Source organism: Lepidochelys olivacea, assembly GCF_965140295.1.
Source record: "Lepidochelys olivacea isolate rLepOli2 genome assembly, chromosome: 7".
NCBI lineage: Eukaryota > Metazoa > Chordata > Testudines > Cheloniidae > Lepidochelys > Lepidochelys olivacea.
Window position 1 is genome coordinate 90,159,508 of NC_140417.1, and position 21,630 is coordinate 90,181,137.

Here is a 21,630-nt window from a genome sequence, read left to right on the forward strand (position 1 = left end):
CAACAGACATGAAGAAACAAAGATGAAAAAAAGTGTTAGGAGTTACTGTTTAAAAAAAAAAAGAAAGAAGAAGAATCTTGTTCATTAAGTGGGGAACTTAGTAATTGTCTGTCATGAACAATGGAAGGAAGGCTGCTGCAGGACTCTGAGAAGTCTTCATGGCCATGAAGACAAACCTGAGATGGAGGAGTCCAGAATTGGAGCCTTGGGACCCCTGAAGATAGTGAACAAAATCCAAAGAACACTCAAAAGTGGCAAGGAATACAAGGGAATGAATTGCACACACGTGGTTATTATATTGCCCAGAGATCCATGCACAGGAGAGGAGGACATACCCTAAAACTGGGGGAGAAGGGCACAGCTGCCTGAACTGTGGATCTACTCCCCCATGCAGCCTTTTCCCCCTAGACCCTGCCCACACACCACCCATTCTCCCCAAGACCCTGCCCCACCACTTCCCCTGAGGCCCTGCTCCTGTGCTGCCTTTCCCCCCACCCCTAAGACCTAGCTCCCTCCTCTCCACCACCCCCCTCCCTCCATTGCTCGCCATGACCCCATCACCCCTTATTCTGGCACCATAGCCATGCACCTTTTTCGATTTGTCTATGAGTAAAGTGTGATTGGATTAGAAATTCCTCTGCAAAGTCTGTACATTACTTGCTTCAACTACCACGTGTCCCTGAAGGGACAAACTATAAATCAAAGTACCCATGAAGGCACGGTTAAGGGAAGGGAGTGCTTGAATAATTACGGGGTCTTGGGGGTGCTCAAAATTGATTTGGGGGACCTAGGGCAGCAGGATTTGGGGTACCATTTCCTAGAGGTAGTACCAGACAGTCTGTACCCAGCAGTGTTCTCATGTACTTAAGTATTTTGAGGTATTTTTCACACTTGTACTTAGTACTTTAAATATTCTGTACTTAGGACTCACATTTAGGTACTTTTTAAAAAGGTACTTAAAAAGCATAAATAACTTTTTGAAATCTAAGTACTTTTAAAAACAATTTTTTTTAAACAATCACAGCTATTCTGCATTCTGGCTGGCCCCCATTGCCCACTGTATTGGCTTGGGTGCTCAGGCCCTGAGTTCCATTTGACAGTTGTTGTTTTTTTTCATTGGCCCTGCTGCTACAGCAGCAGGATGATGCCCCACTCCCTTCTCTTCTGTAATGCTGGACAAATAGGGTTGCCAATTTTGGTTGGATGTATTCCTGGAGGTTTCATCACATGACAATGTTTAATTAAAGCTTCATCTTTAATTCCTGGAGACTCTGGGACAATCCTGGAGAGTTGCCTACCCTATGGACAAATCCTTTTGCCAAAAAGGAATTGTCTTCAGGATGACATGTTTGAAATTATGCTGGTACTGAAGAAAAATGCCCACACACATGCACAAACAAAATGAAAAGGAAATTTATAAATTTATTTACATTTGAAAGATTTTTTCATGGTATTCAATGCTTACTTGTATATATGAATAAAATCCTGTTGCTCTTTTTATTTCTCTTCCACACTGTGCTTATATTACTTAGGTTGTTGTCATCCATATATTAGACAGACAATTGCAGGGAATACAGGTGTTGAAAGTACTTGTACTTATATACACATAAGTACTATTTCCACAGCATACTTGTACTTATAAATACTTCTTTAATGGTGTACTTGGCATTTATATGCAAGTCCTTTTTATCAGTACTTACAGAAATACTGGCACTCAGGAGGTATGTCCGAGAAGCCAGAGACTGTGGCTGGTGCCTGCCCAGGCGAGTTTAGAAGCACACAGATCCAGATCATGAATCCAAATTCAGCTAACTGGTGTTCATCAAAGAGAGGGAGCTCAGCCAAGACTGTAAACACCCTCCATGCCCTGAGGTGACTTTGTGCAACCCCTCAGTAAACTTATTTGTAAAATGGGAATGATACTTGTGTATCTTCTAGGGGAGATGGATGAGGCTTTGTTCAATAATAAATGCATAGAAATATAAACAGCAATCAGTAGAGGTCACACATGGACTCCCAGATGAATGAACCTTTCCTTAGGCTAAAAAGTATTTGGATGGGGATCTCTCTCATTCTGACTTTGTGGGACCATTGAACAGAAAGTCTAATTAAATCAAAATGCTGAATTTCCACAAAATATGGCATACTTAAAAGTCCTGCTTCCTACTTCTCAAATTTTTTCAGTTATCCGAAATGTTGTAGCTAAAATTTTCCTCACATCACTGTGAACATGTCACCCACTTCTCATTTCCCTTCTGCAGCTTCTATACTTTTTCCACATTAAGACCAAACTACTTGCCCTCATGTTCAAACCTCTGTATGCTTCTGAACCTGTCTAAACCTCTTCTTGTTCTTATTCTCTTGCATCCTATGCTTCACCTTCTTTTCTCCTATTATTGCTGCTCTTGTCTCTTTCCCCTATTTACAATTATATGTCTTTTATCATACCATCTGACACATGTAGAAAAAGACAAGACTGCCTTCTTCTTGCGTTCCAAGTAACCTCAATCTTTCCTCAAATCTCACTTCATCTATCTTCTCGTCATTGGTCTCCATTCTGGCCCTACCCACTGCAGCTCTACTTCTTGATGATGAAAGAAAGAAACAGAAAGCATAAGAACAAAGAGTGAGAGAAAAAAAAGTGAAATGAGATAAAGAACAAAAACTTCACATAATCCTGAGCAAACAGCCCTTTCTGCTGGCACCATTCCCTTTTCATTGCTTGCTGTTCTCTCCTAGCCCTTTACTACCATCTGGCCATCATGCCATATTGTCATTACTTGTTCTGATATATTATTTAGATTATGAGATCAAAGAAGGGATTGTGTCTTCTTATAGGTCTATAAAACACGATGAAAACCAGTTATAAAAATAGTTCCACCACCTAGCCCCTTTGCCTTGAAGACTGACTAAATTAAGTTTAGTTAGCTTTTACACTATGTTAATAATGCTGAAATAACTTATGGTGCACAGACTGAATACATATTTTAATTTCTTTTCTGAAGAAAATTAAGTAAATGACAAATAAATATGCACTTGGATGTTAGAAACTAGAGACAGTGGAGCTGATTCTCCTGTCACTTTACATCAGTGTCATTCCATTGGCTTCAGCAGAGTTATAGAGTAATAGAGTAAGCTTACCATGTGGACTTTACATGACAATGATCACAGAGAGAAACTTACTTACATAAGGCCAAAGTTCTTCAGAGTATTAATATACGATGTTCTCATGTTAAATTTACTCAAGACCTCATTCACATGAAAATGGGTATGATACCCTTATGCTCTTAGGAAATGTTGAACATTAATGACTATAGGTAGGAATATCATTGATGCACAAATAGAACATGAAATCCCCTATTTCATTATCTATTTTTATTTCATCTATTTGCATGAGGGAATCATTGTTAAATGACAAAACCATTGAGTTATAAGCAGTGCTGTATCAACCCTTTTAAGGTGCTCATATGGCCCTCATTACCACAGTATCTGACCACCTCACAAGCTTTAATTTGTTTTCCTCATAACACCCCTGGAAGTATAAGGAAGTGTAGTTAACCCATTTAACAGCTTGGGAACTGAGGCATAGACACTCTAAGTGACTTCCCCAAGATTACCCAGGAAGTCTTTAGAAGAGGAGGGACCCAAACCTATGTCTCCCAAGTCCTAGGCTAAAGCCATAGTCAATAGAACATTCTTCGGGAAAGGAATAAAAATCAGTACTTGCATAACAGAAAGATGTGTGGAGGAGTGAGTAATGAGGGAAACAAAAGAACTGTAAGAGCTATAGACTTGGGATTAAGTAAAGTAGAACTCATTTAACTGAAAAAAATTCTCATAATAGGAGCTGTTTAATTCTGGATCAAGTGAACGAAGATGCATGGCACCTTTAAAAAATATTATACATAAATATATATAAAAAGATGGGGGAAGGGAGCAAAGGAATAAAAACAAGAAAATAACCTCTTTGAAACTAAATACCTCTAATTTCAGAGGTAATTCAATCACAACCTGACATGAAGTCAGAGAAAGATCCGTGTCCTTGTGTAATGCCTTCATTCTCCACTTCAGCTGAAACCAAGAAGAAAGATTGGCAAAAAGAAGGCATACAGAGAGAATGTCATAATTCTATGTGTAGAATTTATAGACAAAATTTATCTGAGAGTTAAAAGTGTAAATAATTACACTAGTTAGTAAAAAAAAATCAAAAAACAGTTTGAAAGGATGTACAGTCAAGGGTCCTGATTTAGCATAGTGTTACTGTATTTTTGTACTGGTGATGAGGGGTTACACTGAAGACAGTATGGTAGAGAGTGATGTGGAAGTAGTAACATTATTTTAGGAGCCTTAAGTGTGATTTTTCACTTTAAATATTTAACTTTTTAATAATGTTCTAATGATGTGTGCTCAATGTATAATTATTTACAACTTGAATTGCCTTAATCAAAGCTGTTCCATAAGAATTGCCTCAATTTTTATGTAGACATTTAAAAATTATTTCTTGAATGGTACTACAAGATGTAGCTCTATAGAGATCACTCAGTAGCCCTTATAAGGCAAGGCTGTCTATTGCTCTATGCATCTGTGCAATGGAGAAGGGAGGCATAGAAAGCCCCCATATTCCCCAGCATATGCTACCCACATCACTGGTCAGGGCTTGAGCAGTGGGGAGTGCGTCATAGTCAGTGGAACTGGAGTCAGAGGACCCATATTTGTAGCTGAGGGTGGGGAACGGACAGACTGACTCCCAGTACACCAGCTATCACAGATGGAAAAGTAATCTGATATATAGGGCAATAGCAGATTACTTCCCTGCTGGAGCTAGTGGAGAACCAAGGAGGGAATTGTAACTCAGTCATAAATCCTTCCCTGGGCTGTTCTTGGCAGGTAAAACCACAGAATCTAGGCTAAGGAATTTAGCAGATCTGGAATTACCTTTACAAAGCGTAGAAAACCCCTCGTGGTCAAGCCAGAGTTTAGGAGCTTTATACTCTATCAAGATTCTCAGATCTACAGCGTTCACACTGGAATTCTGCAAACATACATAGTTTTTTTTTTTTTTTTTTTTAATGTTCATGGAAAGGGAACTGAAGAAAAATTAGGAACTCAAACTATGGAGCACAGGGACTTTAACTGTCAAAACTCCACTAGATCCAGTGGAACTGGCATGTTTTATACACCACGGGGCTGGGGATGCCTATGGGCATAGATTGGGGGGCATTCCCCCCGAGAGGCAACATGTAAGGGGTATGCAGGGTCACATGCCACTGCCTCTCCCCCTCATCCCCATTTCTGCAAGTGCAGAGCTGTCCAGGTGAGGGAGAGAGCCCTTTCAGTTTGCTGACTCTGCAGCTGGAGGCCACCTCCTGGGTCCTAGTGCCAGTCATCCTCCCTTCTATGTGCGCTTGGTATCCTATATGGCCACCATCTTGTTTTCCGTACAACGGTGAGTGCCAGCAGTGGGGCAGGGAAGAGGGGCAGGGGTAGTAGAGAAGAGGAGGGAATAGAGGGGTGTGTGGAGTGGTAAATCAGAAACCCAGCATGTGTCCCCCTCAATGGTGGCAGCAGTGGCAGCTGGAGCTCCCCCATCAAGCAGGCTCATCAAACGCACACCCCGACAAGTCCCACTCCCCTGCTCCTGGACCACCCCAACAAGCCTCCCGCACCCAAGTCCCCACCTGACTGAGCCCCACTCAGAGCACCCAGATCCCCCCTGCCAAGCCCGATCCCCCCACAGCCAGACACCTCCCATGAGCCCCAACCATCTTCACCTGGATCCCCCCTGCAGAGTCCCATTGCCCCTGCACCCAGAACCCTCCCCCAACAAGCTCCTGTACATCCAAATTCCCCACTGAGCTGCCTGCACCCAGATTGCCCCACACCTGGATCCCCCAACATTAAGCTCCTCCACACTTGGATCCTGCTGGGCTGAGCGTGCCTGCCCACACCTGGTACACCTGGCACAGAGGGGCAGGACCCCAGGATGTGTCTGGGGCAAGCCTGACCTTGCCCTGTGTCAGGGAAGGGTGCAGCCTCACCACCAAAGTCTCTGTCCCGGGTGCAGGATCTCCCTTCTCCATTCAGCCAGTGGTCTGTGCTCCCCGCTGCCATGGTGAAGACTCCACAGTTAATTTATCAACAAATAGAATTTGCAGAATTTTAAAATATTTTGTGCAGAATTTATTTTTTTGGTGCAGAATTCCCTTACAAGTAAAGAATAGAATCCATGAAAAGAATGTTTTCAATGTGATTTGAGAAAATAGTGTTGATAGTAAACTAATGAGAGATTTTTCCAGTGAAACTAACACTAAAGTCTATAGAAATTCTATAACTCTCATGGAGTAATGTAAGCCCAGGTCTTCCAATGAAGAGTCAAATCCTCTTTAGTACTCCCCAACCAGATTCTACTGACAAAATGGCAGCCTGAGGAACCCTTTCTTCGCATTCGTCCCTGTACCTTGGCCCAAAATTCCTCTCCAAGGCACGCAACAGGAACCAACAGAGTCAACATTGGTTCTGTAGTTATTTCCTCTCAGATTTACCAAGGGACGATGCTGCAAAGAATGGCTGTCACCAGCCATGCTCCTTGCATATATTAGCGTTAGCACAGGTTTGGATTTTGAGCATTTTGGAAATCTTTTGTACTGAGAGATGGCATTGAACAATGCATGCAAAAGTCTATGAACCTTAACTTACCACATTACTAAATAAAAAAATAAAAAAAAACCCCACATTTGAAACAAGTGTTCTGTTTCAACGTGGTACATTTTAAAGTTAAGTAAAAATGATTATTTCTGACATTTCATACAATCAAACTGATTTTTTTTAAATTACTTGCCTTTTCATATAATATGGGAAAAACCTGTCTAGCGAGCTGGTTTTTTTACTCTCCCATTTACTAATTCACAGTGCAGAATATTGTTCTAATGCATAAAATATATAAATATCAAAAGCTGAAGAAATCAAATCTGTGCCTTGAGAAAGGAATTAGCCTTAAAAGGATGGAAAAATGAAAGCTGTTTTAGGAAACTGCTGAAGAATTTTGCAACTGGAGAGCATTATTAAGAGTTTGGCAAGAAATTTTGTTTAAAAGCATGGCTTACTGCCTTAAGCATCCTTTTGTTTAAATGAACAATCTAAGTATAGGAAATGAATTCATAGATACATGTTTTCCAGTACATTGTTCAGAGACTTGAACCAGTATGGTACGTACAGTTCAAAACTACGTTCTTCTTCAGTGTTTACCTGGTGTAACAAACTAACATAACTATAAGAGATGTTTCTGACAAGGAATAGGAAAATTATTGTTTGCATGTATATTTATTTTGCTATACCAGCCAGATATACCATAGTCCAGCTGTTTCTGACAGTGGCCAATGCCAGGGGCACCTCTCTCTGAAGCCTCTGGTACTAGCCAGTCTCAGAAACAAGATGCTCCAGGAGGTGGGGAAGTAATAGATTATCACCATTTTACAGTCAGCTCTTCTGAGCCCCAGTCCTGTGCCTTAACTACAAGACCATCCTTCTTTCTTTATGCTCTGAGCTTACATCAAGATCTACCAGCATAAACTCAAACTCAAAGAACTTTACGCAGGTTCAGGTCAGTGCTAGTGGACCTCAATGTAGGGTCAGGGCCTTAGCTCACAATGAATTCTAGTACTAACATTTCAAAAACGAATAGACCATACAATCAGTCAGTAATCATATCTAAGTCGTATTTCACCTCTTTTTCAAACACACACACACACACACACACACACACACGCTTTCCCTACAGATAAAAATAGATCTGTGTCAGGAAATATACTTTCAGTCTCGGTGCAGGCTGATAAGATGAAAAGGAAAAATTGAAATGGTCAAAGTGTCAGGGTTACAAACCATACCTTCCATGACATACACCAGTGAACCCACATCTCCTTCTTTGATGATGCAACTGTCTTTGCCATATTCCACTGGATACATACAATCCACAATCTCCTGGATCTGAGATAGTTCTAGATTCTTCATGAAGTCATTGTCAAGGATTGCCTCCTTTATTAGATCCTTGGACCTATGGCAAGAAAGGCAAGATTTATCCACTTGTCTGACAATTTAGTTAATTAACAGTATGTGAAGTTTAGCACATTCACACAGTGTCCTGGTGCGCTGATGGATGTATTTGCTTGTAAAGATTCCAATACTTTCCCAAAAAATCTGAAAGCAAAGTCCATCTGTGAAGAAATGAAAAATACAAAGGGGTATATGTGCACGTGTTTGTTAACTTGTGAATGCTTATCATAAATAGTACATTAGACATATCAAGTTTTGAAGAGAAGTAGAGTTCGATACTTATAATTTTGTCATCTCTTTTACCTACAGGTTTCATGTTTATACTGATGTCATGAGAATAACGTAACTACTCCAGTATTTATTCTCAATGTACACAAAACAAAAGAGAAATTTAAGATTTTGTGACTTGTAGTTTATTTATATTTGTATAATAATGACAAAAAATAGAGAATACAAAAAGTTGCAATAATGTACATGTTGGGCATTCCTTCTGTAGTATTAAGGATATTCCAAAAGTTCATTAAATACAACATAGAAAACATTATTACAGAAATAAGAATTAATTTATTTGATTATACATTAGTGGTGTCTTTAAGGAATTATTTTATTAGCATGTGCAAAAAATATACAATCGTTCGGGTTTTTTGCACGCAATTGCTTTAGAAGTAGAAGTCAGAGGTTCCCAGCTTAAGTAGCAACTTTTGATAGTGTTAGCAGGAAAGCAGTTTATTGTCAACATCGAGAATATAAAAAGGTATAAATTGTTAACCAGTTATTTTAACATCCTTATTCTTAGAATATTCTGGAATGTATAGCTGAATGTACAGTTTAACCTGTTTTTTCAGAAGTACTTCAGTATCTCTGCCACCACAGGATATATATTTTCTATGACCAACAGAATCGTTTCTAAATATTTTAGAAAGTTTTTACTGAGGTATCATCAACTCCTACTATGTGAAAGATCGTCTCCTATATTGAGTCCTCAGGTGTAACTGTTAAATAGTGTACTATTATTCATGCTCAACATATTTCCCTCAGATTGTCTATCATGTCCATCTTAAGCCATCTGTTAGTACAGAGTAATAAGATCACAACACAATTTAAAAAAAAGCTTCTTAAAGGATTTTGTACAAATGAATACCTGAGGATGGTATGTGTACAAACTAGGGATTAACAAAGATAATTTAAATAAGGATCATTTGGAAGCAATATCTTTGTCATTAATCCATCTCTGTTTGATACCTTTGTCTTTAGCATTTGTGGGATCACACACATATACACTTTTACTCTACATGTTGGCTTTATATAAACATTTGATTAGAGTGCAAATGATTTTTACTTTTTAGAGAGCAGACACTAACAAAAACAAAACGGCTACTACATTTACAACAAGCTGGGATTTTAAAAGAGGGAGTATTAATGTTCAGTAAGTCAATCATCACCTGGTGTTAGGAAGAGTTATTTTCCCCAAAACCCGCTCCTTATACTAGATTACAAAATATGCCAGGTCTGTGGGGTGAGGAGCGTCCTTTTGTGGACTCAAAATAGTGGACCAAATGATCTATTGGCCTGTTCCAGGATAACAAAGCTCGTAAGAATTTGAATTTTAAAAATTCACTTCAAAGTCTATCTATCTATAATAAAGAAGATGTAAAAGGTATCTTATTGTATTGAAGCACTTTGACTTGATTAATTTGATTAGTGACTCCTTGGGTCTACTTCTGATTTCATTTACACCAGATGATTACTTGATTTAAATGACAGGTTTCAGAGTAGCAGCCGTGTTAGTCTGTATTCGCAAAAAGAAAAGGAGTACTTGTGGCACCTTAGCGACAAACCAATTTATTTGAGCATAAGCTTTCGTGAGCTACACCTCACTTTTATGCATCCGCTGAAGTGAGCTGTAGCTCACGAAAGCTTACGCTCAGATAAATTGGTTAGTCTCTAAGGTGCCACAAGTACTCCTTTTGATTTAAATGAAGTCTCATGATTTCCCCCAGTGAAACTGACATCAAAATCAGGCCCCACATCTAAAAGGCTTAGATGGTTCATGTCCTGGGTAGTCAGTTTACTTATACAGTACATTACCAGATAGTCTGTCACTACTATATTCGACGTTCAGACAGAAGAGCATATTTTCTGTCAGTGTAAATTGTTATCGTTATACTGAAGTCAATATACTTCAATGGAGCAATGACAATTGAAACCTGCCAAATGATCTGCCGTTCTCAGTTAAATTCATTCTAGTGCTGCAGACCCTCACAAAACTGTATGCAACACTTAAGCTCCACATAAAGTGGAAGCAAGATATGCGGGGAACATGCAGGAATCACACACCCTTGGCATGATGTTAATTTTAACTTCTCAGCAGCTGTTTGCACACCAACATGCTGGTGGTAGCTACAAGAGGATGCTTCGCTGCCACCCAGCTCCTCCCATCCTCCCTGTTCATGAGGTGGCTGCTTGGTCCTAACGGAGCAGTGTTGTTTCCACCTTTTCCTCCTGCACATTTCCTCAGTGCCTAGTCCGACTATTAAGAGTAGATGTTAAACTCCTTTCCCCAGATCAAACGCACAAGTGGTAGGTAGGACCATGTGTAGAGTCTAAGCACTGGGATGAAGTTTACTATATGAAAGTATAATCTAGCAATATAAAACAAGTTTATTTCAAGACACAACCACATTTTCTTGAACAGGAGCCCAGGTTGTGGCTCTAGAAGCTTAAAACAAAAATGAAAATCTAGAAAATACGTACTTAAAAATACACTTGTTTTTCTTGCATTATAGAAATTGTCTTTCAAAATAAGTCTTGTGGATATTACTCCATATAGCATGTGTGTTTCAAGTGTATTGGGAAAACACAGATCAACCTTATGTTAGGCATAGAATTTATTCTTTAATGTCAAATATGGCTTTCAATCTTCTATTTCATTGAAATATTCTAAACAAAATGCTTTACATCAAACACAAACAGCACTGACCTAATTGATGTGTCTGGAGCACAGAAGCCTTTTCAGTATGACTTAGAAAAACAGCTAGACTAGCTTTGTGGAAAACTTTTTACTTTCATGATATCTAATTAAAGTTAAAATGTCATCATTATGATTACTAGGGCAAGCAAATAAAAACAACCCAAACCACACCTATTCTTTTATTGCTTTTGTTCTTGGTAATGAAAGACTATGGAAATTTATAAGGATGAAGAAATGGATATTCAGCTTCCTCCCTCATTGGCTTCTCTATGCTACTACAAGACTGAGCCTTTGTCATGCTCTCAGAAGTACTGTTTTAATACTGTGATTTGCCTAAGTGCTTTCTTGGTGCTTCCTACCCTTCAAAAAAAAACAAAAAAAACAAAAAAAAACAGATGATGCTCACCACACCAGAGTGTTCATTATTTACATTCACAGAGTGCCAACAAATATAACAGAAACCTCCACGTTAATCGTATCAACTAACATTACATTTACAGACATTTATTTCAGTTTTAATTGTCAAAACAAGACTCTTCTTGATAAAATAAGGTCCAATTCTTTCAAATAGAGAGTGTTCATAATAAATAAGAATAAGAATATCCATCAAGTGACTGTAGGGAATTCAGACACAGAGTGAAAGCCAAATCTGATCAGTTAGGGAGGCAACAGAAAATTATATAAATTATTGCAGACTATGAAAAGTAAAGGTAGGGGGAACACAACTCAGGGGCTCCAGAAGGGGCCTCAGAAAGTCTGAATGATAAAGCAGGCAAAAGGAGCAGAAAAACCATTAGGAATTCTCTTTCGGGGAACAGAAGCCACAGAGCAAGTATGATACAAGTAAACTACAGGAATTGGTAACATTTTCACACAGACTTCCTATCTCCATGTAAGGAAAGCTCAGACATAGTATGTTTACAGCGTATGAAGGTCCTACAAAGAAGCACATGAAGAAGGATTGCAGAAATTAAGGCTACGACCCACTAAATCACTGAGACCGTTTCCCTACCAGTACAGGACACTCTGACGAGACAAAAGATATGCCAAATATTATATTGATAATACTTCATCTTAGCCAAAAGTGAAAAATCATACAAATAAATGTCTCCACAGACTATTGTGGATAATCTTGATTTCAATCACATTTACCCATCAACATATCATTAAAAATGGTCATTTTTAGAAGTAGTCAGCCTTAGACAGACATTTTTAGTAGAAGACAACAACCACAGTGATGAGCACTATTTCAATGTCTGTAAACAGTCTTCCTCTTCATGCAGAGAAACCACATATGAATGAATGAATGAATCCCCCAGTGTTTACACAGGTAAGCTTATGCCAGTGTTCACATCCTATCACCACCTTCAAAAAAAATTGCTTGAGCAACGTGAATTCCTTTAATCAATGATTTTTTGCATCCATTTTATAAAATAATGCTCAACTTGAACTAATCCAAAATTAAGTGCAAATATATGGTCATGATTACAGTAAGACTTATTCTGTTGTGCCAAGGGGTGGATATTTGTCAGCCTGGTAATATACAGAATTACTTGTGTAAGTCCAGTACCATTCCTAGATACTTAACTTTCTCTAGCTTGTCTAATAAACACAGTTTTCATACAATAAAATTAATTTTGGAAGTATTTCAGATTTTAAAAATGTATTTTATATAGGATATTTATCCAAGCATGTGAAATTAATTCATACACAGCATAATGAAACTTATATTTTATCACCCATTATTCCTTAATTTTTAGTTTTATAAAATTGCATCAATCCCTGAACTAAGAAAAGTATGCATCTAAACTTTTTGACAGAGAAGGATAGACAGCCCCAAAGTATGTTCTTTTCAATCAAGAGTAAGTGGTTTAATAATGGACAGTTACTGCATTCTCTTTTTATGTTTGAAGGAGACTCACTATTTCATTTGTATTTTCTGATTCGCTATCCCAATGGAGGCCATCTGTAAGTAAAATAAACCTACAATATTTTTAATGGAGCAGGCTATCTCCAGATGACCCCATTTGAAGAAGAGTTCCCTTTCATGAATATTTATTTAATATGGAGTTTAATTTTTACGGGACACTCAGACTAGAAAGTAGCACTTATTCATTTTCTTATTACTCTCTAAAGGAAGATACAAGAATAGTTAGGAACCCTGGCAATAAGCAGTCATTGTGTTCTGAGGAAGTTAATGATTAATTATAATGGAGAAACTATCAGGAATAAGAGGGGAAATAATGGCACTCAACAACTCCATAGACTTCAATCTTTTCCAAGTCAATTTTAATACCATCAAGATAATCAATAAGGCAATAGGACAGCCACCAAACTAATTATATTGGGACTGATAGGATTTGAAAAAGAGTATCTTAAACATTTATTTAAATAATTGTGCTATATAAAGGCCCAGATCTTCAGCTGTGACCTCCTCTCAAGAGAAGATTCAACAGTGACTTTAAACCACCTTTCAAGTTACCAAGCCTGAGCTGGCTGTGTAACAGTTCTGTACTCAAGTGTGTATGTTTGAGTATCTCTAACTTGTGTCGCTGCCAACAGCTCCAAGGAGCCAATATGGCAGTTGAAGACTGCCAGAACACACAGAAGATACAGCTACACACCCTACACCAGCAAGGGGAAGACTTGGCTCAGAAGCCACTACACTAGCTATCTGCCCACAGAGCCTCTCTCTACACTGGAGTGATCCACCTATGCCAGATGTAGAGCTGCTTTTTGGAAGTGGGCACACTTCAGTGCAGAATTTGGCCCAATTAGCGAACAAGCTGTTGATAACACCTGCATAAAATGTGAGAAGTTTCACTAAAATAGGAAGATTTACTATAGTGGGCAATTCAAAATAATATGAAGTACTACACAACCTTAGATTACAAGAGAAATTAATGCTACAGTAATTAGTAATGTACACAGTAATGCACCAAAACCTCATGTGACAGACTGGAGTTAATCTGTCAGTAATTCACATTTTAGAGAAACCAGAATTCATGTTAAGAATATGATCCCAGTCTCTTGAAACACTGGGCTAAAAGCAGGCAATTAGCTGTCTGCTAGAACAACAATTTCAGTGACATACAATAAATACAAGAACAAAGTTTAATTAACATCCCAAAAGGATTTTTCAACATCCGACGATCACTCAAAGGAGAGGAAAGAGAAAATGCAAATGTGGATGGAAAGACCCAGATCCTGCATAACATCAGGAAAATGTGCATTGGTATAGCTGAACCCACCCCTAGCCCTAATGTGGATGTGCTGCATGGCATGAACTGGAGCATGCTTAATGGAATTTACTCTCTACTTTTTGGTGAAGATTGCACCAGTGAAGTTTACACTGGTGCCAATTTCCCTGATTTAGACAGGCTGCCATTTGTGTGGTTTGTACCTTCAAAAGGGACATTTAGAGAAACAAAGGTGGACCAAGTATATGGGAAGGGAAACAGCACTCTACGCAAGCCAGAACAAATTTAGGAACAGAGATCAGGAACATAACTTGGGGCATCCAGTATAAACATACCAGCTACACCAGAAACACCTGAAGGGAAGCAGCTAGGGGCAAAACTAGAAGGAAATATATCAGGCAGACTGGCTGGCTAAGACGACTAGAGAAAATAAAGTGCCTTTTCAGAAGGTAACATATTTTGTCTTCAGTTCCCCTTAGGTGTAATTGAAGTATCTGATAGAGTTTTTCCAGAGAACCTTTCCAGACCTAGTTTTGTACAAAAGTGATGTTTTAAATTGAACCTCTCTATATACTTAATAAATCTTATTTTTAACTAACTGCTTGACTCTTCAATATGGAAATTTCATGCAGATCATCACAGATGGGAAACAAACTTGCCTGGAGCCTACCCATACAAAAATTCTCAGTTAGTGGCTCCCAGACTAAGTACCACATATAATAGGGAAGGACTTGCAGGGCTTTGGGTTATGAGATACACAATAAATGCTTACTGAGGAGAATGGAGTTCAAGAAGGTAAAAAATAAAATCTTAATGTTGGTGAGGTCTATCTCTTGCAAACTGACCCCTTAGAACCATCAAAAGTATGTCTTTCTTGTGTTATTACATCACTGTGATGGGGGGGGAAAAAACTCCTATGAGCCAAATACAGTTCATTTCATTACATGCCAATAAATCCATTCGGTTTGTTTAAATTTAGGGTTAAATTCTGCCTTTTTGGAATGGTCTCTGAATACCTCCAGATCAGCAGCTAGGACTGCAGTCCTTTCCCACTTGGAGTTCAACAGACTACTGTAAAAGAGACATGCTGTAGGATCAGGCCCTTTTAGAGTGTAAGTCCTGCAGGACTCCAGACTACCACCACAGTATTCTCCTATTTAAATCCATCACACATGATGTTTTAAAATGAGGACATTTTGCTACAAAATTAAAACATGGCAACAGAGATACACATTTCCTATTTACAATCTGGGAGCAAGTACCAGGAAATGTTGTCTAATCTAGCTTTCCATTAGCTATTCAATGGGACCCAAACTGTCTGTAAAAGTCTCAAAGGCAATTTATGAGAAGTAGAGAAACTTAATTCAAATGATACCTTGAGTTACTTCCTTTTTATAAGGCATTATCCATGCCACGGGCTAATAAACTCCAAGGGAAAAAGCTGGAAAGCGTATTAATTCAGGATGTGATTATTACCAAATTTACAGAGTATTTTCAAGTTACTGTTATAACGCTTGCCTACCTGTGATCCTTTGATTTAAGTCATTCATGACATCTACAAAGCTTTCATCTATCAACCCTTTCCCCATTAAAGTCCTGATTCAGGAAAGCTTTTAACACACATGCTTAAGTCCTTCTCTGTTCAGTACAGTACATTATGTTAAATTTATACTTGCTGTCCTGAAGCAGGGCATACCTACAGAAGAGGATGATTTCTGGTGGTAACTGGCCAAATAGTTTAAAAAAAGTCTTTAAAAAAGTATTTAAAAATAGTCTTTAAAAAAAAAACCCAAAAAACACACCACGAACAAAAAGAACCTAAGAATTATCCATTATGTTAAAAGAATGCAAAGTTAATTTACCAAAAGGGGAGAAAAAAATAATCAGGAAATATTAAGGTTTTACATGTACAGTACAAAAAGAAAGATGTTTAGAAGGTTCTGGATGCAGAAGTAGCCATTAGGACATAAAAGTAACTTGTTCTTTCATGGGAAGAGTACAGAAGAATCAGATTACCAAACTGATATTCAATCCAGAGAGGGTTGTTGTATACCAGATTACTCATGCATATTGATTCACATATGGTATCTTCTTTTTTGGTTTGTAAATTATATGTTTGCTTATGCAACTAAATTGTGAAAGCTGTAAACTGCTACTCACTCTGAGCAATCAAAGATGCAGAAGTTATGGAGGGATCTACAGTGAAAATGTCTCAATCCATTAACCATATCAAAGTGACCACCACCAGAACAGCAAAAAGTTGAGGGAAACCTGTTTATACACACACACACACACACACACTTCTGGTGGTTGTACCTAGATCTCGCATGTGTGGTTTGAATCTTCCTATATAAAATATGCAAGCAGAAGCTTAGACTCCATATGCTTGAGAAGATAGCCTAAAAATCAGAGATCAAACTTATTCCCTTTTTCAGATGTAGTTTTGTACTTGCGGCAATTTTGTTACAGGACATATTATTTGTGGGAGGTTAAATAAAAATATGTTTTCACTATGGGAATTTTGCATTAAGGAGTGGATTAAGGTATATGTGTAGCATATGAGTATTATGGCTTTTTGTTGTACAGGAGCAAAGTGGTTGAAGATTTTAAATCTTTTGGATAGGGAATTCTAGGAAATGTCCTTCTATAAAAAAAATCTTAGAGGTAAAATGGAGCAGGCAGAAATCTAGGCCTAGCAATAATCTTTAAATTTTGTTTGTGCTGCTGTATCTCCTTACACTAGGTGGTTGTATTTTACTTGTGTATTTTGGCAATATTTTTCTTGTGTTTTTTTCTTAAGAGAATTTTAAATATAATCATTCCTAGGTTTGACAGATATTCTAACCTCATGGATTGGAAACAGAATAAAAGTCAAGTCCAAAGTTGAAGGAAAAATAGACCCCTTTTCCTTTAACATGCATGCATAACACCTGTGAACAACTGATTTTCCATCAAGTGCAGTACAAAACCTGTTTTGTGTTCCTCCCAGCATCTTAACTAAAAAAGAAAACAGAAGCATTGCTCAACAGGAGAATTTGTAAGCCTCATGATCATGTGATTAGAGTGAATTTTTAGAAGTGTTCACTTACGCAAAGTACAACAGTTCACTGGCAAGAAGGGTATTCGACAACACGAAGGGACCACCACTTTTGGACTAGTACACAACTTTTGAAATGGAGTGTTTGGAACTGAAAAAACCTAGACCCTAGAGAAATTAAATGTGGTTTTTGACCTAAATTTTTTTAAAAATGAAACATTTGATCTTTAAAAAAAAAAACTCACCACACGCACACCACAAACACACCACACCATGAAGAGTATTTGTCACACTTGTTTCTAAAGTTTTATTGTTTACTTCCTTATGAGAAAGAGTTTCCAAATTATAAGCTGTGTTGACTGTGCACCCCAGTGTGAATATCTAAATATGCCATTAATATATTTTACTGCTAGGCTGAAATTATCTTCTTCATTTAAATTTTTTTAAAAAAAATATGCAATTCACCTGCAGTTTTGCTCACTATATCATGTTTTAGCTTTCCTCATTAAAGTGCAAGCAAAAATTACATGGAAGAATGTCAATACAATGTCCCAATCACCCAAGCTAAAGTGTACCTTTAGCCTAAAATTTAGTAATGTCTTTCAAAGCCTATCTGTCTAGGCAATAGAAAACCATATTCTTTGTAATTATTTCACTGTAACTATAGGGACATCACACTCACCGACACAAGACTAGAACATGCCTCGCTCTCAAAGATTTGGGGGTCTCTGGGGCAGTGAGTTTCATTTTGAGGAGCAACTCCCAGTGCCTCTGTAATGTCATGAACATGGCACTCCAGTAAATCCTTGTTTAGCTAAAGCAAATAGCTCCACAAGGTAATAGATGCCCAAAGAGTATTTATCATAGGAAAAGACTATAAAAAAATCAGTTATGAAAATAACTTGGTTCAGATGGTTAACTAGGAAACTTGCAAAGTGATTCTGACAGAGGAATGGGTAGCTATCCATAGCTTATATTTCTTTTCGAGGAGGAGGACAAACATTGCTAATAGAGATTTATAATAAAATACACACACACACACACACCCCTTCATCCCATTAAGATACAGTGAGTGACACCTGTGAGAGACAGTTAACACCTGTGTTTACACACAATTAAATATTTGAAAAATAAATTAGCATCTCTAAAGATCTTCCCGAGTGAGAGGGGAAATTCATTTTTAAAAACACTTATTGTATGTGCACATCTGCCTTCAAAAGGGCTATTTCAGGATAAAATGGAATAGGAAGTCTAGTAATGAATACAACCCTGAATGGATTTGGGGACCACCATTTTAGGGATAATCAACCAGAACAGCTGAGTAAATACCTTTTGTGAAAGATGCCAGATATGATGGTGAATTCTGTAAACTTAAATATCAAATTATCTCTCTTGACAAGATTTAATCAGGGGAAAGAAGAGCAAGTGCAACAAGATAATGGGCCACAATAATGAAGGTGTGCGTTGATACAAGATCAGTCTCCGAGTTAGAAAAGAAAGGAATTGCTGACTGCATCTCTCTGACCAAAGCAGAGCCAAGAAAAGGATGCTGCTTTATGCAAATATATTTTCCTTTATATTCACTTTAATTACGTTTAGTGTACCTATCTTGCTGAGTTTTGCAAAGTATCCAGATTAAGTATGTAAGACTTCTTTTTTTTGTTGGAATTTGATGTTTTCTCTCTACTCTAAGAGAGACAGGCTGTCTCCAAAACAGAAAACAGTCCTCAGGACACCGGGGGGTTGAAGGCCCATCTCAGTGGTCTTAGTCAAAAGGTGCCCCACACTGGGCAACACAGGGCTAATAAATTATTATGGGCTCAGCCAGCCTTAACCCCCCATCCCGGCCAACTTCTGAGAGATGTCAGACCTGGAGAGAGGACCTTAAAACAGCAGTTTGTGTCAGACAAAAAGAGAGAAGACCTTGAATCTTCCTCTCCTAGAAAGAGGGCTGGCTTTAGGCAAGAGCTCCTCAGATGACCACTGTGTGATGGTCCCTCCCTGAAAGAAGGGCAGACTAATACTGACTGATCTTCGGGAGGATTATTTCTTCATAGAAGCCTGTGAGCCTTGTTGGGGCCACAGCTGAAGGCTCTCTGAAAGAGAATTTGTTTTTGCATTTGTTGACAACTATGGAAGGGACTGACTGTGTGGGGCTCAGCCTTTTATGACTTTAGTGGAATACCCAGACATTGCAGACTAGAAGCCCATGTGAGTGCAGGGGCCTGCCCCAGAGCCTAGGTGGTGCCCTGAGGAACTAAAAGGAAACACAGCATATCAATGAAAGTGCACAGAAATACCTTCCAGATCAGCTCACTGTTGGAGGCTAGAACTGGCTTCAGTGAATGAAGTCACAATATGGGGAAAATTCCTTAGCTGGCTATGGCCAGGAAGTTAAATGTTCAAGAACTGGGGCTCTAAAGCAGCTACGTGCAGAATGAGATTCACCTGCTAGTACCTCAAGGGACTAGTGAATGTTTGAGAGCAGAGTTCTATACTGTCTTGTGCTAGGGAACCAACATCAAATAGGAATGCAGTCTATGCAGTCTAATTAGAGACTGGCCTATTCTCCTCTCAAAACACATGTATCTTTTACAATGTCAACGGGAGCAATGCACACATAGCAAGAGGTGACTAGACCAGAGCTGTCCAATTGTCCTACCCCTCTGAGTGCGTTTTCTGAAGACTGACTATATCTGAAACAGAGCTAGGAAATAGAACCGTTTCCAGATTCAGCTCTGACCAAAAAAAAAAAGAAAAAAAGAAAATATCAGAGGTGGGGATGTTCAGATCCACCACTGATAGTCTGAATAGCCTCTCTCACCAAAACTGGAAGATATTCTAGATAGAGAAGTTCTGGACTCTTTCTAAATATGATCTAACTATCATGGAGCTTCTGTTGTATAAATTACTCGTAGTTCCTGCTGCTTTATTTAGTAAAAGAAAGCACTCTTGTTAAACAGGAATTTAGGTTTGTTATATTGGCTGAAGACTTTGTAAAATAATCAATGCTCATTAGCTCACAGCTAGACAGATAAATTAATATTGAATGTGTAACTGTTCTGTGTGTGTGTTAGGCTTTTTAAAGACTTGCAGTTTGCCATTTAATAAACTATAAAATCTAACTTCCAATCACCAAGTTCTTAACTGCAATTGCTCAGTAGGTATAACATAGTTTCAATTATTAAAAAATTAGGACTTTTCAAAAACCTAATAATCTGCCTTGAAAACCAGATGCATTAAATTAAGGTCTGTATAACCTACTGTAAATACAGATTGAACCAACTCTTCTGGTCAGCATCCAGTTAATCTCAGATAGCACACTGGATGCCCCATGCTTACTGTCTCTTTTTCTAATTTGATAAAATTAGTTAAAATGTATTAACATTAGCCTGCCATAGGAAAGGAATAATGAGGCAGATTGAATAAAATATTTCTTACAACTACAGGTGACCAAAGTTCAGTATTAAATTATTCTCTCGTTACAGAACACTTTTCTTCCAGTGTGCAGATTAAAACAAGTCTTTTTTTTTAAATGACCCCCTACTCCTACACCTGTTTTGGCAGAAGTTTAAACATACTTTTCTCCTTTTAGGAAGGAACGAACAGTATTTTGCACTTGTAATTGGAAGGAGCTAAAACAGATAACACCTAGTGCCAGCACTACTGTAACAGAAATAAATTGGTGAAAGAACAAATTCATGAGTTTTTGTTCATGAATAAAAACTTTTTTGGGAGAAAAAAAAGCCACACACAGCAAAAGGCTAATTATTGCCATCATTTTGGGACTTTCTGTAGCAGAAATTATGAGGGGTGTCTGTGCATCACAGAAAGAAGAACTTGTAGACTTGGCTTCTCAATACAGCCTAGCTACTCAGTTAAAAGTTTTGCTATGCCATACATCATTTTGACTAAGATTTTAGGTTCTGTGGATGCATTATAACAATTTGCTTGTGTCCTTACTAAATACGATTTTTCAGAGCCAATACTTGCCTTAAATGGCCATGAAAGCTATTTTAAGCTTTACTGTACACATCCCGATTTCAGCGAGAGTGCTAGTAATAACATATGTTCTTAGTCAACCTTATATGAGGAAGCTCTGAACAGACTGCTGCTTTGTCATGCTTGGATGTGAATCGAGCCTCTAACAATGAAAATAAATGTACATAGTGTACTGCTTTTCTCTAACACCTACAATCAAATCTAGATATTCATTTCATAATTTTGACCGAAGGGATATTATTCTAGACAGATGATAGTAAAAGATAGCATTCAGAACACAAGTGCTGTCTTCTACAGAAGTCTGTTCAGTTAGCAAGCAAGACTAATTGAGTCAGCATCTTGAAATCCTTGAATAAAAAGCACTATGTAGC

The 21,630-nt window shown here is 38.1% G+C and overlaps 1 protein-coding gene across 3 annotated transcripts in view; it reads right to left on the minus strand.

The window, feature by feature from the left end:
• The window catches only part of PRKG1 (protein kinase cGMP-dependent 1), an 892,904-nt gene that overhangs the window by 758,817 nt on the left and 112,457 nt on the right, over positions 1-21,630 (minus strand). For all 3 annotated transcript variants that reach the window (XM_084633959.1, XM_084633958.1, XM_084633960.1), the window contains exon 2: positions 7,884-8,050. In XM_084633959.1, the coding sequence (XP_084490085.1) occupies positions 7,884-8,050 (167 nt within the window). The remainder of the gene's footprint in view (positions 1-7,883; positions 8,051-21,630) is intronic.